The sequence below is a fragment of the Mustela nivalis genome, assembly GCF_964662115.1.
Source record: "Mustela nivalis genome assembly, chromosome: 3".
Taxonomy (NCBI): Eukaryota; Metazoa; Chordata; class Mammalia; order Carnivora; family Mustelidae; genus Mustela; species Mustela nivalis.
In genome coordinates, this window is record NC_139022.1 from 96,766,185 (window position 1) to 96,784,767 (window position 18,583).

Here is an 18,583-nt window from a genome sequence, read left to right on the forward strand (position 1 = left end):
GATCTCCTGCCCCTGTAGAGATCCAGAAGTGTATAATCTTACATCTCAGGCTGATTTCATGGGTGTTCAGAGTATTCTGGTAGATATTTACCTCAATTCAGGAGACCAATTGAAACAGGGTTTCCTACTTTTCAGCTATCTTGCTCCAAGCTCCATATTTTATTTACTTATTTATTAGAGACTGTGCACACAAGTGGGGCGTGGGGGAGGAGGCGGAGGGAGAAGCAGACTCCCCGACGGTCAGCAAGCTCCACTCAGAGCTGGATCCCAGAACCCTGAGATCATGCCCTGAGCCGAAGACAGATGCTTAACTGAGTGAGCCACCCAGGCGCCCTGCCAGTCTTTTTCAAAAGGAAAGTCACACTGCATGATTTCCCTACTTAAAGACTTTTTTAAAGATTAATTTTTAAGTAATCTCTAATCTTTATACCCAATGTGGGATTTGAACTCAAAACTCTAAGATCAAGAGTTGCATGCTCCGCTGACTGTGGCAGCCATGTTTGACTTTAGGCCCCTAATATGTTTTAATCACTGCCGAAGTCATTAGGGTAGAGTCTCCCAGCCTGACACAGCAGATTACCAAGCATCTCACCTGCTTTATCTCTTGCATCTTCATATGCTGAAGGTACCATGTTTGCTTTTCCAGTCCCCAAAATATATTATGATCTTATCTTATCTTATCTCTCTTTATCATGATTTTATACAATTTGCATCTCAGCACCACTTTCTCTCCCTTTCTCATCCAATTCCTCTTTCATTTTTTTTTTCAAACTCATCCTTCAGTTCTTAGTATTGATGGCAATTTCTCTTAGTATACCCTCTGACCTCCTGAATTAACTACCCTTCATACGTAAATTTAAAACTATCCTGTACAGTATCTTCTTACTAGACTGTAAACTGAGGTGGAGAGAATGATCTTGGTCATTTGTACATTCCTAGGATCTGGCATGATGCTGAGCACTTACTGTTTGTTGGGCTATATTCTAAGGGCTTTGTATGATGTCATTGGACTGTCACAAACACTCTACAGAGTTTATATTGTTATATTCTTGTTTTATAGAAGAGGAAATAGACCCAGAAATATTTAACATTATTAAAGTCATGGGTGCCTGGGTGGCTCAGTCGTTAAGTGTCTGCGTTCGGTTCAGGTCATTAACCCTGGGGTCCTGGGATCAAGCCCCACATCAGGCTCCCTCCTTAGCAGGGAGTCTGCTTCTCCCTCTCCCACTCCCCCTGCTTGTATTGCCTCTCTCACTGTCTCTCAAATAAATAAATAAAATCTTATTTTTAAAAAAATTTCTTAAAGTTATACTGTAAGTGGCCAAGAGTTGAACCCAAGTGATTGATTCTAGAACCTGAACACTTACTCATTACTGCCTCCCTTATAAACATTTTAATTTATCTTGATGTACTTCATATTTGTGAGCTGCCTTAAATCTTACAAAATAAAAATGGGGTAGAAATAAAAATACACAGAGTTGAAAGATAATTACATTCAAAAGATAAGAGCTCTGTATACCTCATCTGTTATGTTCTTCCCTAAAATGTGTGTGCCAGAAGGGCATTAAAACAGTTTTTCATGGACAGCTCATTGAGACCTGCTAGATCCCTACCATCAACCCCCCCTTCTACATAATGCATGAACCATCATCTTGCGATAGTGGTGACAGTACAGTTTGGTATTAGTGGCAGAACTTTAGGAGTCACCCTGGCTTGGCTACAACCAAGTACTTACAAACCATCTCCTAAGCTTGCAACCTACTCTCATAGCTAATTTTGTTCATTCTGTGCTGATTTTTATGGCTTCAGTTTTAGAGGGTGACTCTATTTTCATTTCTGAAGATCTACCTTATTGAAACATAAGCTTCTCTCTGCTTCCACATGTGTCGACTATATTGAAATATTAACTTTTTGTAGGTTTGAGTATCTGATTATCTGAGCCTCTTACTAGAACTTATTTATGATTTTTTTGTTCCGTTTATACTAGGTTCATGAAAGAAGTGTCCAGTCAGACTTCTTACTGATTATCTTGAAGGAAATTTTACAGAAACGGTCTGATCTGCACTTGATTCTAATGAGTGCCACTGTAGACAGTGAAAAGTTTTCTACATATTTCACACACTGCCCAATTCTCAGAATTTCAGGAAGAAGCTATCCTGTTGAGGTAAGTTTTCTTTATAATGTGTACATGAACAGAAACTACGTTCCTACAAGGGAGCTTCCCCAGAAGATAGGCCCTAGTAGTCTGAGCCCATACCTAGTCTTACAATACTACAAGTCAGGAGAGGACTTGGAGATGGCCCACGAATCTGATGGCTGGTGCTGCTTGGATGGAGGGTGGGTGGGCTGGAAGGAAGGATTTTGCTGAAGGACATACCTGAGAAGTGTAGGACAGAAAACACACTTCCATGTCAAAACCATTATAACCAGAGTGAGGGTGACTGTCTGGCAATAAAGAACTCCTTTTTCACCCACCTCTCAAATTTGGGCTTGTTTGTGGTGCTTCTTTTCTGCCTGTTCTATTCTTAAGGTTTATCCTTTGGGTTCAGTTCATAAAGACATCTCTTTTTAATTGGTTTTCACAAGTTAAAAAATAGACACCATAATTTAATTTATCCTGAGACTTCTAGGGACAAACTCATCTCTATCAATCAAGTTTTCCATTCCCAAATAATGTAGAAAGAAGCTTTTCTCATAGTAGTCTACATTAACATTTGGTAACATTGAAAAAATAACAATCCCCTCATTCTTTTTAAAATGTATTTTCTGAAATGAATTTGAGGTCACCATTTAAATGCCTTAATCTATGTAGGTTTTTCATCTTGAAGATATAATAGAAGAAACAGGCTTTGTACTGGAGAAAGACTCCGAATACTGTCAGAAATTTCTGGAGGAGGAAGAAGAAATTACCATTAATGTTACAAGCAAAGCAGGGGGAATAAAAAAGTATCAGGTAAAAAGAAAACATTTTCAAAGACATCTGATAGTGATATCCAGGGTATAACCTTCTATGAGAGGTTTGAAATCAAATGGCTGGCTCAGTGAATTCGAGTATAATTTGGTAGAAAAAGGAAGAAATTGGATTTTGAACAAATTTTAAAAGTCATTTCTTTAATCTTTGGTTTATGATATTTTACACTATTTTGGCCATAAAGATAGACCAAAAAAAAAAAAAAATCAAGGACCATATAAATAAGCAGTCTTTATTGTTTCATAGCAACGACTAATTATTTAGGAGTAAATTTGTAATTATTTTTTTTACTTTATCTGAACACCTTAGGTATTGAAGATGGGGCAGGCCTAAAATCTAGAGATCCTTGCCATTTTTCCTCAGCAGCCTCTGTCCTGGTATGAGTCAACCTTGGCTATATAGTGAAACTGTCTAGAACAAACACAGCTCTTCCTAAAGAGTCAGTTTCAATGACATGTTTATTTTTGGAACTATCATAAAAGCTAAATTACCAAACATTTTAACCAGTGGTACTATATCCAGTATTTTTATTGTATCCATGATATTTCATGCTTATATCCAATCTGATGGATACATGAAGTTACTTTATTTTCTAGTTAAGCAAATAAATCGAGAAAGCAAAAACTAAAATCTTTGCCTAAAACTCCAGAGATAGAAACTAGAAACTAAAGGATTTCAGAAAATTAAAGGTTTTCAAAAGAGATAATTGAAATTCACAACCAAAGTAGAATCTAATAGGAATGAGGCCAATATAAACTACTTATTAAAGTTATTATGGGAACACCTGGGTGCCTCACTTAGTTTTGGCTCAGGTCATCATCTCAGGGTCATGAGATCGAGCCCCTTACCTGGCTCGGTGCTGGGCTGTGGAGCCTACATAAGATTCTCTTTCTCTCTCCCTCTCTGCCCCTCCACCCACGCACCAAAAAGTTATTATCACCTCTCCTGGCCTGCTTCTTAGTTGCCACAGAACAATGCATACAGTGTTGTTTTTCTTAGCTCTTTAATTTAGTCTGTACATGACAAGAGTAAAAGTATTGCTTTACAATTGAGGTTGAATGAAATGAAATACGCAAGACATGAAATTTTATTCTTTTTCCACTCTTAAAAACTGTACTCTTAGTATATTTTAACAAAATTATGGTTTTGTTTTTTGTTTTTGTATTTTATTTTCTCAAAATGAGAAACAGTTGTGAATGACTGCAAATACATTACTTTTCCTTGTCTTATAAAAATATATAATTTTGGGGCGCCTGGGTGGCTCAGTGGGTTAAAGCCTCTGCCTTCAGCTCAGGTCATGATCTCAGGGTCCTGGGATCGAGCCCCGCATCTGGCTCTCTGCTCAGCAGGGAGCCTGCTTCCCCCTCTCTCTCTGCCTGCCTCTCTGCCTCTACTTGTGATCTGTCTCTGTCAAATAAATAAAATCTTTAAAAAAAAATACATAACATTTTTTTTCACCTTTTTCTGATTGTGTTTCTTGTAGGAATATGTACCAGTTAACACTGGACCAAATGCTGATTTAAATCCACTTTATCACAAGTACAGCAACCGCACTCAGCATGCTATTCTCTACATGAATCCCCATAAAATCAACCTGGATCTCATTTTGGAACTTCTTATATACTTAGGTATATATCTTTTTTTCTAATTTGACTCCATTTTGTTTTGATAAAACTTTTCTGCTTACTAAAGATGTTTTAGTAACGTGTTATATGCTATCCCTTACCTTTTTTCTTATGTTGAATTTCAGACAGAAGTCCCCAATTCAGAAATATTGAAGGAGCAGTATTGATCTTTTTACCAGGACTTGCACATATTCAGCAGTTGTATGATCTCCTGTCAACTGACAGAAGATTTTTTTCTGAACGGTAATTACCAGTCTTCATTATATTCCAAGTAGTTTTGAAATAGAAAAATGTTTTGTTTATTAAAATTCTTGATCAGAATTTTCCATCTTTTTACCTTCAAGTTTTTTAAGTTTTTTAACATTTCTATTATAGCACTTAATATACTAAAAATTTTAGGTATTGTTTCTGCTTTTGTTTTGTCTTCTTATTATGAGTATGCAGAGGGAATCCTGTGGTTGAGAGTATGACGGTGACTCCCCTTCCCCACCACCTGGACAGCACAAAACCCTTGCAGGTTGCAGTTTATCACCCAGACATATGGAGTCAGCTGTTTAGTGTATCTGTGCTGATATGGTTCATTACTGCTGTCACGGTTACCATATCCAAGCATATTTTTAAATTCTCTAAACCTTATATTCCATATAAATTTATATGAAGTACTTTCTCTTTGATGAGTATATGGGGTTTCATTATATCATTCTCAGAACTTTTGTGCTTGAAATTTTTCATAATAAAAAAATTTTTAATTGCTATTTGCAAATAAATTTTGTTATTCTTTGCAGTGTCTTCTAAAGAGAAACTCTTGCTAAGAACTATGATTTTAACTTTCAGATATAAAGTGATAGCTCTGCATTCTATTCTTTCAACTCAAGATCAAGCTGCAGCGTTCACACTTCCTCCTCCTGGAGTCAGGAAGGTAAAATTCCATGAAGCAAATTTATGTGTGATCTGAGAATATTTTGTGAAATATTAGGACTCTTTAACATCAGTTATTAAAATGTTATTAAGTGTATATATTGCATGCAGACTCCAGATGCTATCTGGCTTAACATAATCAGAAGTGAACCCAATAATGAAATTTAAGTATTTGAATATTTATATTATGCATTATTTAAGGGACAAGGCTTTTAGGGGAGTGACAGTTGAAAAATATTATGGCATGGGTTTTGCTTGTGAAAAGAAAAAGAAAAATCACTACTGTCCCATCCTTTTCACGAGGGATGTTGGATGTCGAGCTGTTTGAATGCTGTGAGGATTCTTTGTTGTTCTCCAGACTGTTCATCCCTGATTATCTTTGTTAATACATAGACATTAGGTTAGGAAACAGTCTCAGTATTTTCATGTCTCCTCCATTCAGGATTCTAAATGTGAAGAGGTACTTGGCAGAGAGTTTCTCAGATTTAGAAGGGGATAAAAGAGCACAGTGTAAGAACTGTGGGGAATCTGAGAGCTCCCAGAAAAGAGCCTGCGTTCTGAGGCTGCTCTGACCTGTAACATTTGGGCTTCCCTTCAAGATTTGGTTTAAAGAAGAGAGTTCTACCTCTTAAAAAAAATTTAAAAAATAAAAAAATAAAAAGATTATTTATTTATCAGAAAGCAAGCCCAAGCAGGGGTAGCATCAGGAAGTGGGAAAAGCAGACTGTGCTGAGCAAGGAGTCTGATGCAGGACTTAATCCCAGGACCTTGTGATTATGACCTGAGTCAAAGGCAGATGCTTAACCAACTGAGCCACCCAGGTGTCCTGAAAAAAATTTTTTTAAATTTTTTTAATTAGAACGAGCAGCAGATCCCATCTAAGTCTTAGAACCCAGATTATTATTTCCTAGAAATTTTCCCAGGAAAACAAGCATTCACTGTTGAATTACAGAGTTGAGATAGAACAATATGAAAATGACTATTTGATGGAAAATTTCCTAAATGTTCTACCTCCAAGGACTCAAGAGAAAAAATGCGGACTATAGTATGCAGCCATCACTATTAAGAATTTTAGAACTAGAAATGGATCTAAGAAATCATCTGTTTCTACCCCCTACGTTACAGTAGACGTATCTGAAATCATCTGAGGTAAAATGACTTGGCTGAGGTCACAGAGCTGGTTAGTAGTAGAGTCAGGGCAGCAACAACTTCTTACTGACATACTGTTTTTTCCCCAATGATTGTGAATGGTTGTGCTGAGCTGTCTCTATTCCTGACCCAATTTCCCAGGCTACTTAGTTCATTTTAAGATGACTGACTAGAATTAGGGGAACAGTATTTTTGTTGGAATAAAAATCCCTAACTTTAATTGGCAAGCTAAGCTGTGAAAACTAATTGTAAAGAATTAAAATTACACAGTAATGGCAAGTTTTTTTTTTTTTTTTTTTAAGATTTTATTTATTTGACAGAGATAACAAGGAGGCAGAGGCAGGCAGTAGTTGGGGGAGAGCAGGCTCCCTGCTGAGCAGAGAGTCTGATGGGAGGCTCAATCCTGAGATCCTGAGATCATGACCTGAGCCGAAGGCAGAGGCTTAACCCACTGAGCCACCCAGATGCCCCAGTAATAGCAAGTTGATGGTGAATTTTTGTAAATAATGTTGAAATTCACTTTTTAAAATTCATCAAGTCAAACTGTATAGTTTAAATGATTGCACACTGCTGAAAGTTATCTAAATCTTTTGGCTTTTGTTTATTTTCAGATTGTCTTAGCGACAAATATCGCAGAAACAGGTATCACTATTCCAGATGTTGTATTTGTAATTGACACTGGAAGAACAAAAGAAAATAAGTAAGTTTGAGAAGAGTTTGGTGCTCCTGTATTCTTGGGAGAAATCACAGAATCATATAGGGAAAATCCCAAATGTCCTAATTCTACCTGAAGCAAAAAGCCTCAGAGAAACTCTTAAGAAACTTTAAAATGCCCAAGAGTAAATGTCAGGTTTCATGTCTTGATTTTTCCCACAAGTGATGCTTGTATACCACTACTTATAGAAAACTGAGAAAATTTTCAGAACATAATTTTTTGTAAATTTGTAAAATATCTTTACAAAAACATTTATGAGATTATAACAGCGTATGGATTTTGGAATCAAAGTTGGATTAAAATCTCTGCTCTATAGTCTTGAGCAAATAATAATTCAGTAAGTATAATTATCAGTTGCCTCCTATATAAATGGGAAGCATGAATATTTTTCATAACTGAAAGTACATGATATGTTAATTGGCACTTAATAGGTTAACCTTACCTGAATCTTCATAAAAAGATTACTACTTTTAATGTTTTACTGGTTATTTGGCAAAAACAGGGAAAACCTCCTTGATAGTCTATTGTAATCCATATACACTTTCCCTCTATTGGGAAACTTCAGCAATATTTGGCAATGCATATGACTACTGAGAGGCATTTCTCAAACTCTTTCAAAGAAGTCTTGTTGCATAATTGATAGGCCTTCCATTAAAATAAAACATCTTCCATGATCAGATTAATTTTTTTCCCTTGTAGAGGTATCTGAAGCTTTTGACAGTCTGAGATTCAGTTTGGAAAGTTGGCTAAATTATTTAAATATGAAGCATGACTTGGAAAACTGGCTCACAATTATGATGGACTTTTTTTAGCTTGTCTTCAATATAATTTTAACAGTCACCTATTTCCAACCTTTTTCAGATTTTGATTTAAGCTCTTTATCTAATTATTCTGTCCTGAAACTTTTCTTCAGGTACCATGAAAGCAGTCAGATGAGTTCTTTGGTTGAGACGTTTGTCAGTAAAGCAAGTGCTCTGCAGCGGCAGGGGAGAGCTGGAAGGGTCCGAGATGGCTTCTGCTTCAGAATGTACACAAGAGAAAGGTATGACAGCACTGGAAATCAAAAATACATCTGTCATTATAGTGTGGCATTTCTGATAATGGGTCAAGTGTTTAATATGATTTTATTTTTCAGATTTGAAGGCTTTATGGATTATTCTGTCCCTGAAATCTTACGTGTACCTCTGGAGGAATTATGTCTTCACATTATGGTAATGCCAAAGAAATTCGGATGCAATTTTTTTCATTCTTTACTACTCCTTTCTTAAAAGGAAGGACAAAATATGAACACTTAAAATTCTCTTACTCTACATTGCTCTAGATTTTCAAGAATTTTATTTACTCTTTAATAAATAACCGCTCCTCCATCTTTTTTTTTTTTTTTTAAGATTTTATTTATTTATTTGAGAGAGAGAAAGAGTGTGCATGAGAGACAGCACACACAGGGGAAGCAGCAGAGGCAGGGGAAGAGGTAGAAGTAGGTTCCTATTTGAGCAGGGAGTTTAGTGTGAGGCTCAATCCCAGAATCCCAGGATTATGACCTGAGCTAAAAGCAGTTGCTTAACCGACTGAGCCATTCAGGTGCCCTGTCCCCCATCTTTTTATAAGTAAACCCACTGTACTTAAATTTGACCACAGGCACATCCTTAATAGACTAAAACTAGCTCTCAACTGGTGCAGTATTGCTCAACAAAGTACAATTGGCAATGTCTTCAGACATTTTTGCTTTTCAGACCTTAGGGGGAGGAGGAGGCCATGCTACATGGGCATCTAGTGGGTAGAGACCAGGGATGACTGCTAAACCTTGCATATTATACAGCAGTCTCTTAAAGAATTATCTGGCCCAGGGGCGCCTGGGTGGCTCAGTGGATTAAAGCCTCTGCCTTCAGCTCAGGTCATGATCCCAAGGTCCTGGGATCGAGCCCCACATCGGGCTCTCTGCTCAGCGGCGAGCCTGCTTCTCCCCTCTCACTCTGTGTGCCTCTCTGCCTACTTGTGATCTCTTTCTGTCAAATAAATAAATAAAATCTTTAAAAAAAAAAAATTATCTGGCCCAAAATAACAGTGCTGAGATAGAGAAACCCCAACATAGACCAAGACCTTCCTATTCTGAAAGATCTTTAATTCCCTTCAATTATTAGATTTTGACTTTACAAAAATCAGGAATGAAGAAACTAAAAATATGGCCTAGAGGATCTCTTCCTCATGCCAGCCATTAACACACACACACAGAGTTTCTCACACACTTCCCAATTTTAAGAAAAAGAACAGGTCAGCCTTACTGAGACATTTATGTCTCTTTGGTCAGAATTTATTTCCAATTTGACCATCTCTTTGGTCAGTTCTAATAATATACTGATTTATCACTCTTTCTTAATGTGTAGAAATGCAATCTTGGTTCTCCTGAAGATTTCCTCTCCAAAGCCTTAGATCCTCCTCAGCTTCAAGTAATCAGCAATGCAATGAATTTACTCCGAAAAATTGGAGCATGTGAACTAAATGAGCCTACACTGACTCCACTGGGCCAACACCTTGCAGCTCTGCCTGTGAATGTCAAGATTGGCAAGATGCTTATTTTTGGTGCCATATTTGGTTGCCTTGACCCAGTGGTAAGATAAATGCTTCTCTTGCTTCTTCACTTTATCATTTTGGCTAAGTTTGGAAATAATTTTTAACTTTTTGTATTTACATACAAAATCATATACATTCATCCCTTAAGAGTACTGTAGGTACTATTTTATAATAGGGTTTGGCTTGTCTAGACTTTTGCTATCGAAAATCCCATTTGAAATGTTTATTTAATTGAATATATAGATGGGGGGGTAGAACAAGCAAGCTCTGGTGGGTGGGAAGGGGAGAGTTTTAAGCAGGCTTCCTGCCCAGTACAGAGGCCAACCAGAGCTCGATCTCATGACCCTGAGATCCTGACCTGAGCCAAAATCAAGAATTGGACCAAGCTCAACTGACTGAGCCACCCAGGTGGCTACTTTATATAAAGTAGATTCTTTTAAAACTGCGAACCCCACAGACTTACCTAAGGAGAATGAAAAACTTTATTCCTTCACTTTTTCTGCATTATCTCTCTGAGCCAGCACTTACTGGCAGTTCTGTTTTATCGGGTTATCTCAGAATTAACAAATTTTGTGCCTCCTTCTGAATCTCTGGGCTCTATATGCCTGCTGTGCCATTACAGCTTCCCAGTTTTACCAGGCTGTGGCCTTTTCTGGGGTTGCAAACCAGGGCTGTTTAAAAACAGAATGAATAAGTGTTTAACATACTCTGTTTCTCTAGTATTAAGAATACTCACCAGAATTGTGCTGAGTCCAAAAATAACCTGACATGATAGTTGATGTGAAAAGCTGCAACAAAAACAAATGGATCATAATGCATTACAAATTATTTTTTAAGTATTTAAAGAACATTGCAGGCAATGGAAATTCTGTAAGCTAAGAGTCAAGATACAGGAGGTACGACTCTGGATTGCTTCTCCCTATATGAGACTATGAATCACTATATACCCAGTCAGGTTTTTATCTCTGATTCTGGTGATGTGACCTCCTTATAAATATGGTCTAGAAGTGCTGTATTTTTAAAATTAAATTAAGTGAAGCCCACAACAACTAATTAAAATGAAACTGCTAGCTATTGAAGAACACAAGGTGTTGGAAAAGAAACATGCAACTTGAAAGTGGGACTGTTGTATGATTTGCTTTCCTTTACAAATCACCTTTCCATATATACCTCTTTACTGATAAATGTTTTGGTTATTTATGGATAGGCAACACTAGCTGCAGTGATGACCGAGAAGTCTCCTTTTACTACACCAATTGGTCGGAAAGATGAGGCAGATCTTGCCAAATCAGCTTTGGCTATGGCCGATTCGGACCACCTGACGATCTACAATGCATACCTAGGGTAAAGAAATAATCTGAGTGTTGTCAGTAAGTCAGTGACTGAGGTTATTTACTTAAAAAAAAATTCATCTTTGACTTGCATTAAAAAGGTAAATCTAAGATTTACCTTTTAGTTACTTCATCTGTCAAGGTATAATTATATTAAAGATTTTTTTATAATCCTTCTAAAATTTAAGAATAATGTACATTGTATTATACCTATATTACCTCATATTTGGAGTGAATAATTTACTCATACACAAAAAAGTCTCCATATTGCAGTTCATACTCCTATATTCAGTTAGTAACTCCTACAACAATTAAGACCCCCCCCTTAAGTGATTGCAATTTCATTAAAGCTTACTTTGGTTAATACCTCTGAAACAGAGAGTTTGAAAAGAAAACATGTTAAACTTGGGTCATTTTATGTACATAGATGGAGAAAAGCACGGCAAGAAGGTGGCTGTCGTTCTGAAATAGCATACTGCCAGAGAAACTTTCTTAATAGAACATCTCTGTTAACCCTAGAGGTAAGTCTTGATAGAGCTTGCTAATTCAGGGCCATATGGTTGACGGATAGGCTTATTGTAAGAAATAGAAATGCCTAGGGTGGTGATTGATATAGTACAGATTTAATTTGCTGAATTACTGTATTTGTAATTTTTTGTTTCATTTCTTATAGTAGGTGACTTTTATGTATTAAACAGCGATTTAAAATAGTATTTAACAGTCATAATGTAATAGTCATAAAGTGCTTCCAAGGCTTAGGACCTAGTCATTTTTCCTAAGAGCCACAGTTCCCTTTAGTGAAATTCTTCTCTGTTTTCCTGAACATTAGCCAGCTACTTCATTGCAGGTAGGAAGATAGCTATGGTAAAGCATCCACAGCATGGTACTCTGTGGCTGATTGTGACCAAGTGTATTATAAATCTGCTCTTGGGAAGGGAAACCTAACAACTGTGCCCATCACTCAGGTTTTGATGACTGCTGAGGACCAGAATTATTTCTTGGAGGAGAGAGAGTAGAAGTTTGGTTAAAATAAAAAGACAAGTGATGGCAAAAAGCAGGGCTCCTCTGCAGATACTTACTGTTCATGGTGCATAGGAAATGATGTTCAGTACACCATCTAAAGGCAAACAGTTTCTACTGCAGACATGCTATAAAAGTATTCAGAAAATAAACAGTGTATCTTACATAATTTCTCTATTCTGTGCTCATATCTTACAGGGTTAAATATTTTATTCCCATATAACTTAAGCCCTTATTTTTTGTTATTCAAAATAACGGTTGGGACGAGAGCAGGAGAATGAGTTTTGTCCTTCTACAAGTAGATAAAGGGATAAAGTGAAGAAACAGCTGTCTCTGGGCTAACTCACTGGGATTCCTCTGTCTCCACTCCCTTAAAACCACCCATCTACCTCCTGCCTCCTTTCTTCTGTGTGCCTTTTCCTCACCTCCCCTGCTGCAAGGTTTTCCATCTCTTCACCTCCCCTGTGGTGTTAGAGCAGCTGTTTGGCCTTTTCTCACCTGGAATCAAAGTCTCTTAAGCCCCAAACCAGAAACCTAAAGGAAATCCAAATGTAAATATCACCTTTTAATCGACTGTATCCTGTTTGCTATGAAAAATGCTCATCCTTCCTATAGAATTTAAACTGGTTGGCACTTAGTTACTAAAGGCAAATACAGATTTTTCACAACAATTTTAGATTAAATGAAGGTGTCATTGTTAGAATTAAGGTGAGATTCTCGGGGGCAAATGAACAAAGTATTTGCAGTCCAGGACCAAGATTCCTCTCCTGTTCTTCATCAGTATTAGTCCTCTCTGAGTGGAGACAGCTACTACTGAAGTAAATATATTGAATTCAAATGTGTTCAGGCACATTTTTATTGCTCTCACATTTTAGACATGTTTTATGACACAGAAAGTCTTGGGCCATGGAAATAGGTAACTCTTGATTTACCGTATCGTTTTTTCCTCCTTTGATTTGGGCTCTAGTTAACTAAATAATTTGGCATCCTATCAATTTTGATGGGAAACAGCAATATATATTAAAGGATTGTCAGTTTCTCTATTTTAATCAATTATGACCTTGTCTCTTTTTAACATAAACCAACCTAGGATGTAAAGCAAGAATTAATCAAGTTGGTTAAGGCAGCAGGATTTTCATCATCCACAACACCCAATGACTGGGAAGGAAACAGAGCCTCACAGACCCTTTCCTTCCAAGAAATTGCCCTTCTTAAAGCTGTACTGGCCGCTGGATTATATGACAATGTGGGGAAGATAATCTATACAAAATCAGTTGATGTTACAGAAAAATTGGCTTGCATTGTGGAGACAGCCCAAGGCAAAGCTCAAGTACATCCATCCTCAGTAAATCGAGATTTGCAGACTTATGGATGGCTCTTATACCAGGAGAAGGTAAAGTGCTTATTCTTAATTCCACTATTCAGAGATTTATTCTAGAAGTCAGTTGTAACAAGTCAAGATGCCCCAACAAGTATTATATTTGGTTCTCAAGTTGAACAGTTTATTTTTTACATATTTGAAATCCGTGTGTATATAGTTTCTCATAAAAAGTCCTATCTCTTTCACTTAATGAAAGAAAAATATTAAGGTTTCTATGCTATCATCTTTCCTACCTGAAGTAAAGACAGTTATAGCAAATAGATACTGTTTAATAATGTATCAGTTCAAAAAAAAATAATGTATCAGTTCCCTGAGATTTCAACAAAAGGTGCTACCTCAAAAGAGAACAAAGACATGTTCTATGTGCATTCCAAATAAAGGGGATATGGGATTAGACAGAACTCTATATGATCTGGCAACAGTTTGAGTCACTGTGTAACCCAAGATAGTTTAAAAGTATTTATAGATTACAATTAAGAAAATCTTTTCAGTCGTAGCTTGCTATAAACTAACAAGGATCCATATTTTGAAGTACTGGGTCAAAAATCATTACACTGACATAACACTTGAATATAAAAGCTGAGGAATTCCTGACTAATGACCATAACTGAACATTGATCTAAAAACCAGACACTATGAAACTGTTTTATTTTTGAGCTAATTAACAGCATTAGTATTATAAAATGGCTTGTTCATAGTTTCATTTATGCTGAAGGTATATAATTTGCCCTTACAATTAATGTTTTAAAATGCCTTTTAATAGTATAAATGCACAGATGTTAGAATGTAAAGGTAGCTTTACAAAACTTACAGTGTAAATCTTACATGAGCAAATTACAGAAATGCTTACATGAAACAGATGAATGTCTCACATTTTCAGGCTACGAAGTTTTTTTTCTCTCTTTATTCCTATGCAGGTAAGGTATACCCGAGTTTATCTGAGGGAAACTACCCTAATAACCCCTTTTCCAGTTTTACTTTTTGGTGGTGATATTGAAGTTCAACACCGGGAACGTCTTCTTTCCATTGATGGCTGGATCTATTTTCAGGTACATGCTACAGCTGATCTCATAACATTAAAATTTTCTACTTACAGTAACAGGTAGATTTTTAAAATTTTATTAATGTTTGCATAGTTTCTTCCTATAATTTCACTGAAAGTGGAGGACTTCCTTATTTTATCTTGCCTATACTATTTTAAATCAGTTAAATACAAAAATTAAATAATATCCCTACTATTGCAGACTATATTATCAGTAATAATAACTTGCCATCCCTAAGTTAACTGTGTCTCAGTAGTTAACTTTACATGGATTATTCTAAATTTATTACCCTGATAACCTTGTGATTAATTTCCATATATGAGATACTTATATTCAGTGAGAAGTTTAAATAACTTTCTTAGAGTAAATGAATTGTTGTTATTAGCCAAGCAAGACTTCTAAGCTCCTTCTACTTCATACCAACTGTAAGAATCACAGCTTTTAATGAGTATGGTCAATTTTTCCTCCAGAAAAATTAGACCAGTCATTGCTACCGGCAATAAGCTTATTTCTTTGTAACCCCATCAACAGTGACCAGCTTTTAAAAAATCTAAAACATTCTGTTACTCTGTGCCATCACAATTTGTCTTAGACTGAAGAAGTAAACTTAAATGCAACTTAAAAAATATATGCAATTCTCTCCAAGAGGTCAGGGTTGTAGAAATTGTCTATTTAAGGTTAGTAAATTACACCTCAGTAAAACTATTAATTCCTTCCCCCAAATTTCAGGCTTCACCTCCACAGTTATTGTAAGAAGTTACAGGAAATAATTTCCCTGTATTTTTCCAATAACATTTTATATTCAAGTCTAGATGTGTTTAAACACATGGTATACATGCTTTCTTTCACTTATTGAAACACATTCACACTCACAGAGTTTAACTTTGGACAATATGTCATCTCATCTCAACAGGCTCCTGTAAAAATAGCTGTCATTTTCAAGCAGCTTAGAGTTCTCATTGATTCTGTTTTAAGAAAAAAGCTTGAAAATCCTAAGATGTCCCTTGAAAGTAAGTATTTGCTTTTAATATAGCTGGAAAACTATTTTTAAACATTTTGAGTACATTAGCACACTGAAGTCTTAACAGTCCATATGATTAAAAATTGTTTTCATAAAATTTATGCTGAATTCCATCAGACTCCTAGACATTGCTTCATTATTCACAATCTAATTATCTTACTCTTTCCTCTTCTAAGCTTTACTTCTGAACTTCTGGCTATTTCCGGGAAAAAAGGATGGTGAAACTGAGCATTGTTAAATTATGATTATAAGGGATATTCTGTGAGGTTCCCAACATGTTTTTATCTACCATTATCACAAATGTAGAGCTCTAGTCCGTTTAAAAAGTACATTATTTTTCAACAGAAACCTGTAGTAAACACCTGAATTTTCCATTAATCTGGTGCAGTGTTTCCCACCCAAACTTCCCAAATCATCCGAATCGTCTTGGCAGATATTAAAATACAAAGTCCAAAGACCCACCCCAGACCAGACATATTTAATCTTTATGGGAGAGGCCTGTGTGTTATTTTTTAATCACTTAATTTATAACCCTTTCCCCTACTACCATCCCCCTTTTTAAATAGAGTAACTTTTATTAAACTGTATTATTTTACTGGTAAAATTTGTCATTTAGGATTTGTTTGGTTACATCTTCATGCTTTGATTTAAGGTGTTTCTCTATGCCCTCTATATCCTGCGGACTATATAGTAGTTGTATCTAAAGCTTTGATTAATTGGATTTCTAGGAAAAGGATATTTTCTGCTTGCTGCTCTGTTCTTCCCATTGCATCACATTACAAAGCATTTCAGTTTGGTTTTCCCACTTTGAATGATGTTAAGAATTGATCAGTGGGTTGCAGCATGATTGACTGTATTTAACAAGTATCTCAGTTAATGCTCATAGAATAAAATGTTGGAAGCTATGGATCTAGTGCTAATACCCTCAAACTTAGGGAGCTTAAAATTCATGGTTCTTTTTAGACCGTCATTGTTTCCCTTTTAGCAAATGATCTTTTCTTTTTCTTCCTTCCTTCCTTCATTTATTTATTAATTAATGTCAGAGTAGCCCCCAAGACTTTGAGTGTCAGGCCATGGGCCCAGTTATCAGAATTTCTCAGGGTACTCTCTTACTGAAGTGTCTAATGTAAAGACAGAATTTCAGTCTTGCAGCCCTGATTATTACACCTATCTGAAGGGCAGTGAAGTTCTTAAGAAGTCACAGTCTAGGAACAACTGTTGAAAAGGAGAAGCATCTGTTAACATAACCTCCTTAGCAAATACTGTAGCCTCTGTTGCTCTGTTTGTCAGATTAATTGGTGTTTATACTTTTGTTGTGTAGAGAGATCTGTCACTTCCCTATTGACACCTCTCCAAGAGTTCTTCCCTGTTAGAAGTTACTGTTTCTGTTCGGACTAAACATGGAGCAACTGGTATCAGTTCCTCCTCCTTTGTCCATACTGTGGAAATCCTGACATATTCTGTAGACGATGGAACAGCTTATAGATCCTTCAGTATATCTGAGCCAGGTGACAAAGTTAGCAAACTACCTGTCTTAAAAGAATTTTTAAATAAATAATTCCTTCTAAAGGACAAATAGTTAAATCACATCACTTTTTGGGGCACTGGCCTACTTGTCATAGTAGGGTCAAATAACTATAACAATAATATCTATAGAGCAACAAATCCTATTTGTGGACATCTCTAGGTTTCTTGTGAATATTTCTGGTATAGTCTTGTATTCTAATATAAAAGAATCTTCTAATCAAGTATGCCTGCTGTTCACATGTGTATACTTTGGGAATTTAGCCAGGTGATGAATTTGTTCATGGGTGCCTTTTTCTTCCACTCAGATGACAAGATTCTGCAGATCATTACAGAATTGATAAAAACAGAGAATCATAACTGAAACTGAAAGTCATGGTCAACTGCTTTAAAAATAAAGATGAAGATACGGTCATGAAATTATGTGAAAATGGACCATCACATTAAGTATTTCAGTACTTAAAATGTTGGTACTAGCCATAACTTAAAGGTGACGGGGAAAAAAGCACATACTTTAAACATGTGTAATTTTCTAGTTCCTTTTTAATGATAATTATTTGCAATGTATTTAGCACTACATTTACAATAAATCCTTTGGTATCATCCATGCTTCATACATCATTATGTGCCTATGGGCAAGGCCTGTGTCTGTAGTATCTGTAACTTAGTGTCCTGATTCCCTGTGTATACACTTTATGCTCTACCAGTCCTTCTTATCTGGAGAGTTTAGACCTTCTTGACCCGCAAGAGAAAGTGCAAAAACTCCAAAACCAGTTGCAATTAAATTTCCTTGAACAACTTCAGAATCAATTATTTAATATTTATAACCAAAATGAAAACCTAAGTATTAATAGATACACACTGTATGCAAAGATGTCTACTTCCTGCTAGACAATAGGCAGGAATGGCTAATGCTGCTGTGAACCTTGGGATGGACGGCTTAACCATTTTCCTCCATCCTAAGTAAGCTTTGGTATCAATGCCCTTGAACCCTTTTTTGTACCCATAACTGAATTAGTAAAGTCAGTTACTTTGAGATAGTGAAATATGCTTAGATCTTTTTCAAGGGTCTCAGTAGCTTTTGAAACAACATTCTGATTACATCGAGGAATTTTCCCTTCGTTTCCAGTCAAGATTGTTGAAGAACTTCAAAAATAGACCTGTGTAGACCAGATAGCAGGAATTGTATCTGAAGGACGAAAGATTGGAATAGGAAACTAATCTAACTGCTTGACTCTCTTAATAGGTACTCAGTATTTGTTGATGAAAGAATAAAAAAAGCTATAATTTCCATTTTATGTGCACTTTATGTGG

At 36.2% G+C, this 18,583-nt stretch overlaps 1 protein-coding gene and 1 long non-coding RNA gene across 2 annotated transcripts in view; one reads left to right on the plus strand and one right to left on the minus strand.

Moving 5' to 3' along the window:
* DHX29 (DExH-box helicase 29) overlaps positions 1 to 17,872 on the plus strand; it is a 52,598-nt gene extending 34,726 nt beyond the window's left edge. The window contains exons 13-27 of the mRNA XM_082725987.1: positions 1,988 to 2,164; positions 2,813 to 2,953; positions 4,455 to 4,599; positions 4,722 to 4,839; positions 5,431 to 5,515; positions 7,275 to 7,363; positions 8,292 to 8,420; positions 8,514 to 8,589; positions 9,763 to 9,987; positions 11,157 to 11,293; positions 11,708 to 11,801; positions 13,391 to 13,693; positions 14,599 to 14,730; positions 15,638 to 15,734; positions 17,578 to 17,872. Coding sequence (XP_082582113.1) covers positions 1,988 to 2,164; positions 2,813 to 2,953; positions 4,455 to 4,599; positions 4,722 to 4,839; positions 5,431 to 5,515; positions 7,275 to 7,363; positions 8,292 to 8,420; positions 8,514 to 8,589; positions 9,763 to 9,987; positions 11,157 to 11,293; positions 11,708 to 11,801; positions 13,391 to 13,693; positions 14,599 to 14,730; positions 15,638 to 15,734; positions 17,578 to 17,633 — 2,004 coding nt within the window. The 3' untranslated portion in view covers positions 17,634 to 17,872. The remainder of the gene's footprint in view (positions 1 to 1,987; positions 2,165 to 2,812; positions 2,954 to 4,454; positions 4,600 to 4,721; positions 4,840 to 5,430; positions 5,516 to 7,274; positions 7,364 to 8,291; positions 8,421 to 8,513; positions 8,590 to 9,762; positions 9,988 to 11,156; positions 11,294 to 11,707; positions 11,802 to 13,390; positions 13,694 to 14,598; positions 14,731 to 15,637; positions 15,735 to 17,577) is intronic.
* LOC309862289 overlaps positions 10,005 to 18,583 on the minus strand; it is a 39,827-nt gene continuing 31,248 nt past the window's right edge. Inside the window, exon 4 of the long non-coding RNA XR_014310402.1 lies at positions 10,005 to 10,737. This is a non-coding gene — a long non-coding RNA (uncharacterized lncRNA). The remainder of the gene's footprint in view (positions 10,738 to 18,583) is intronic.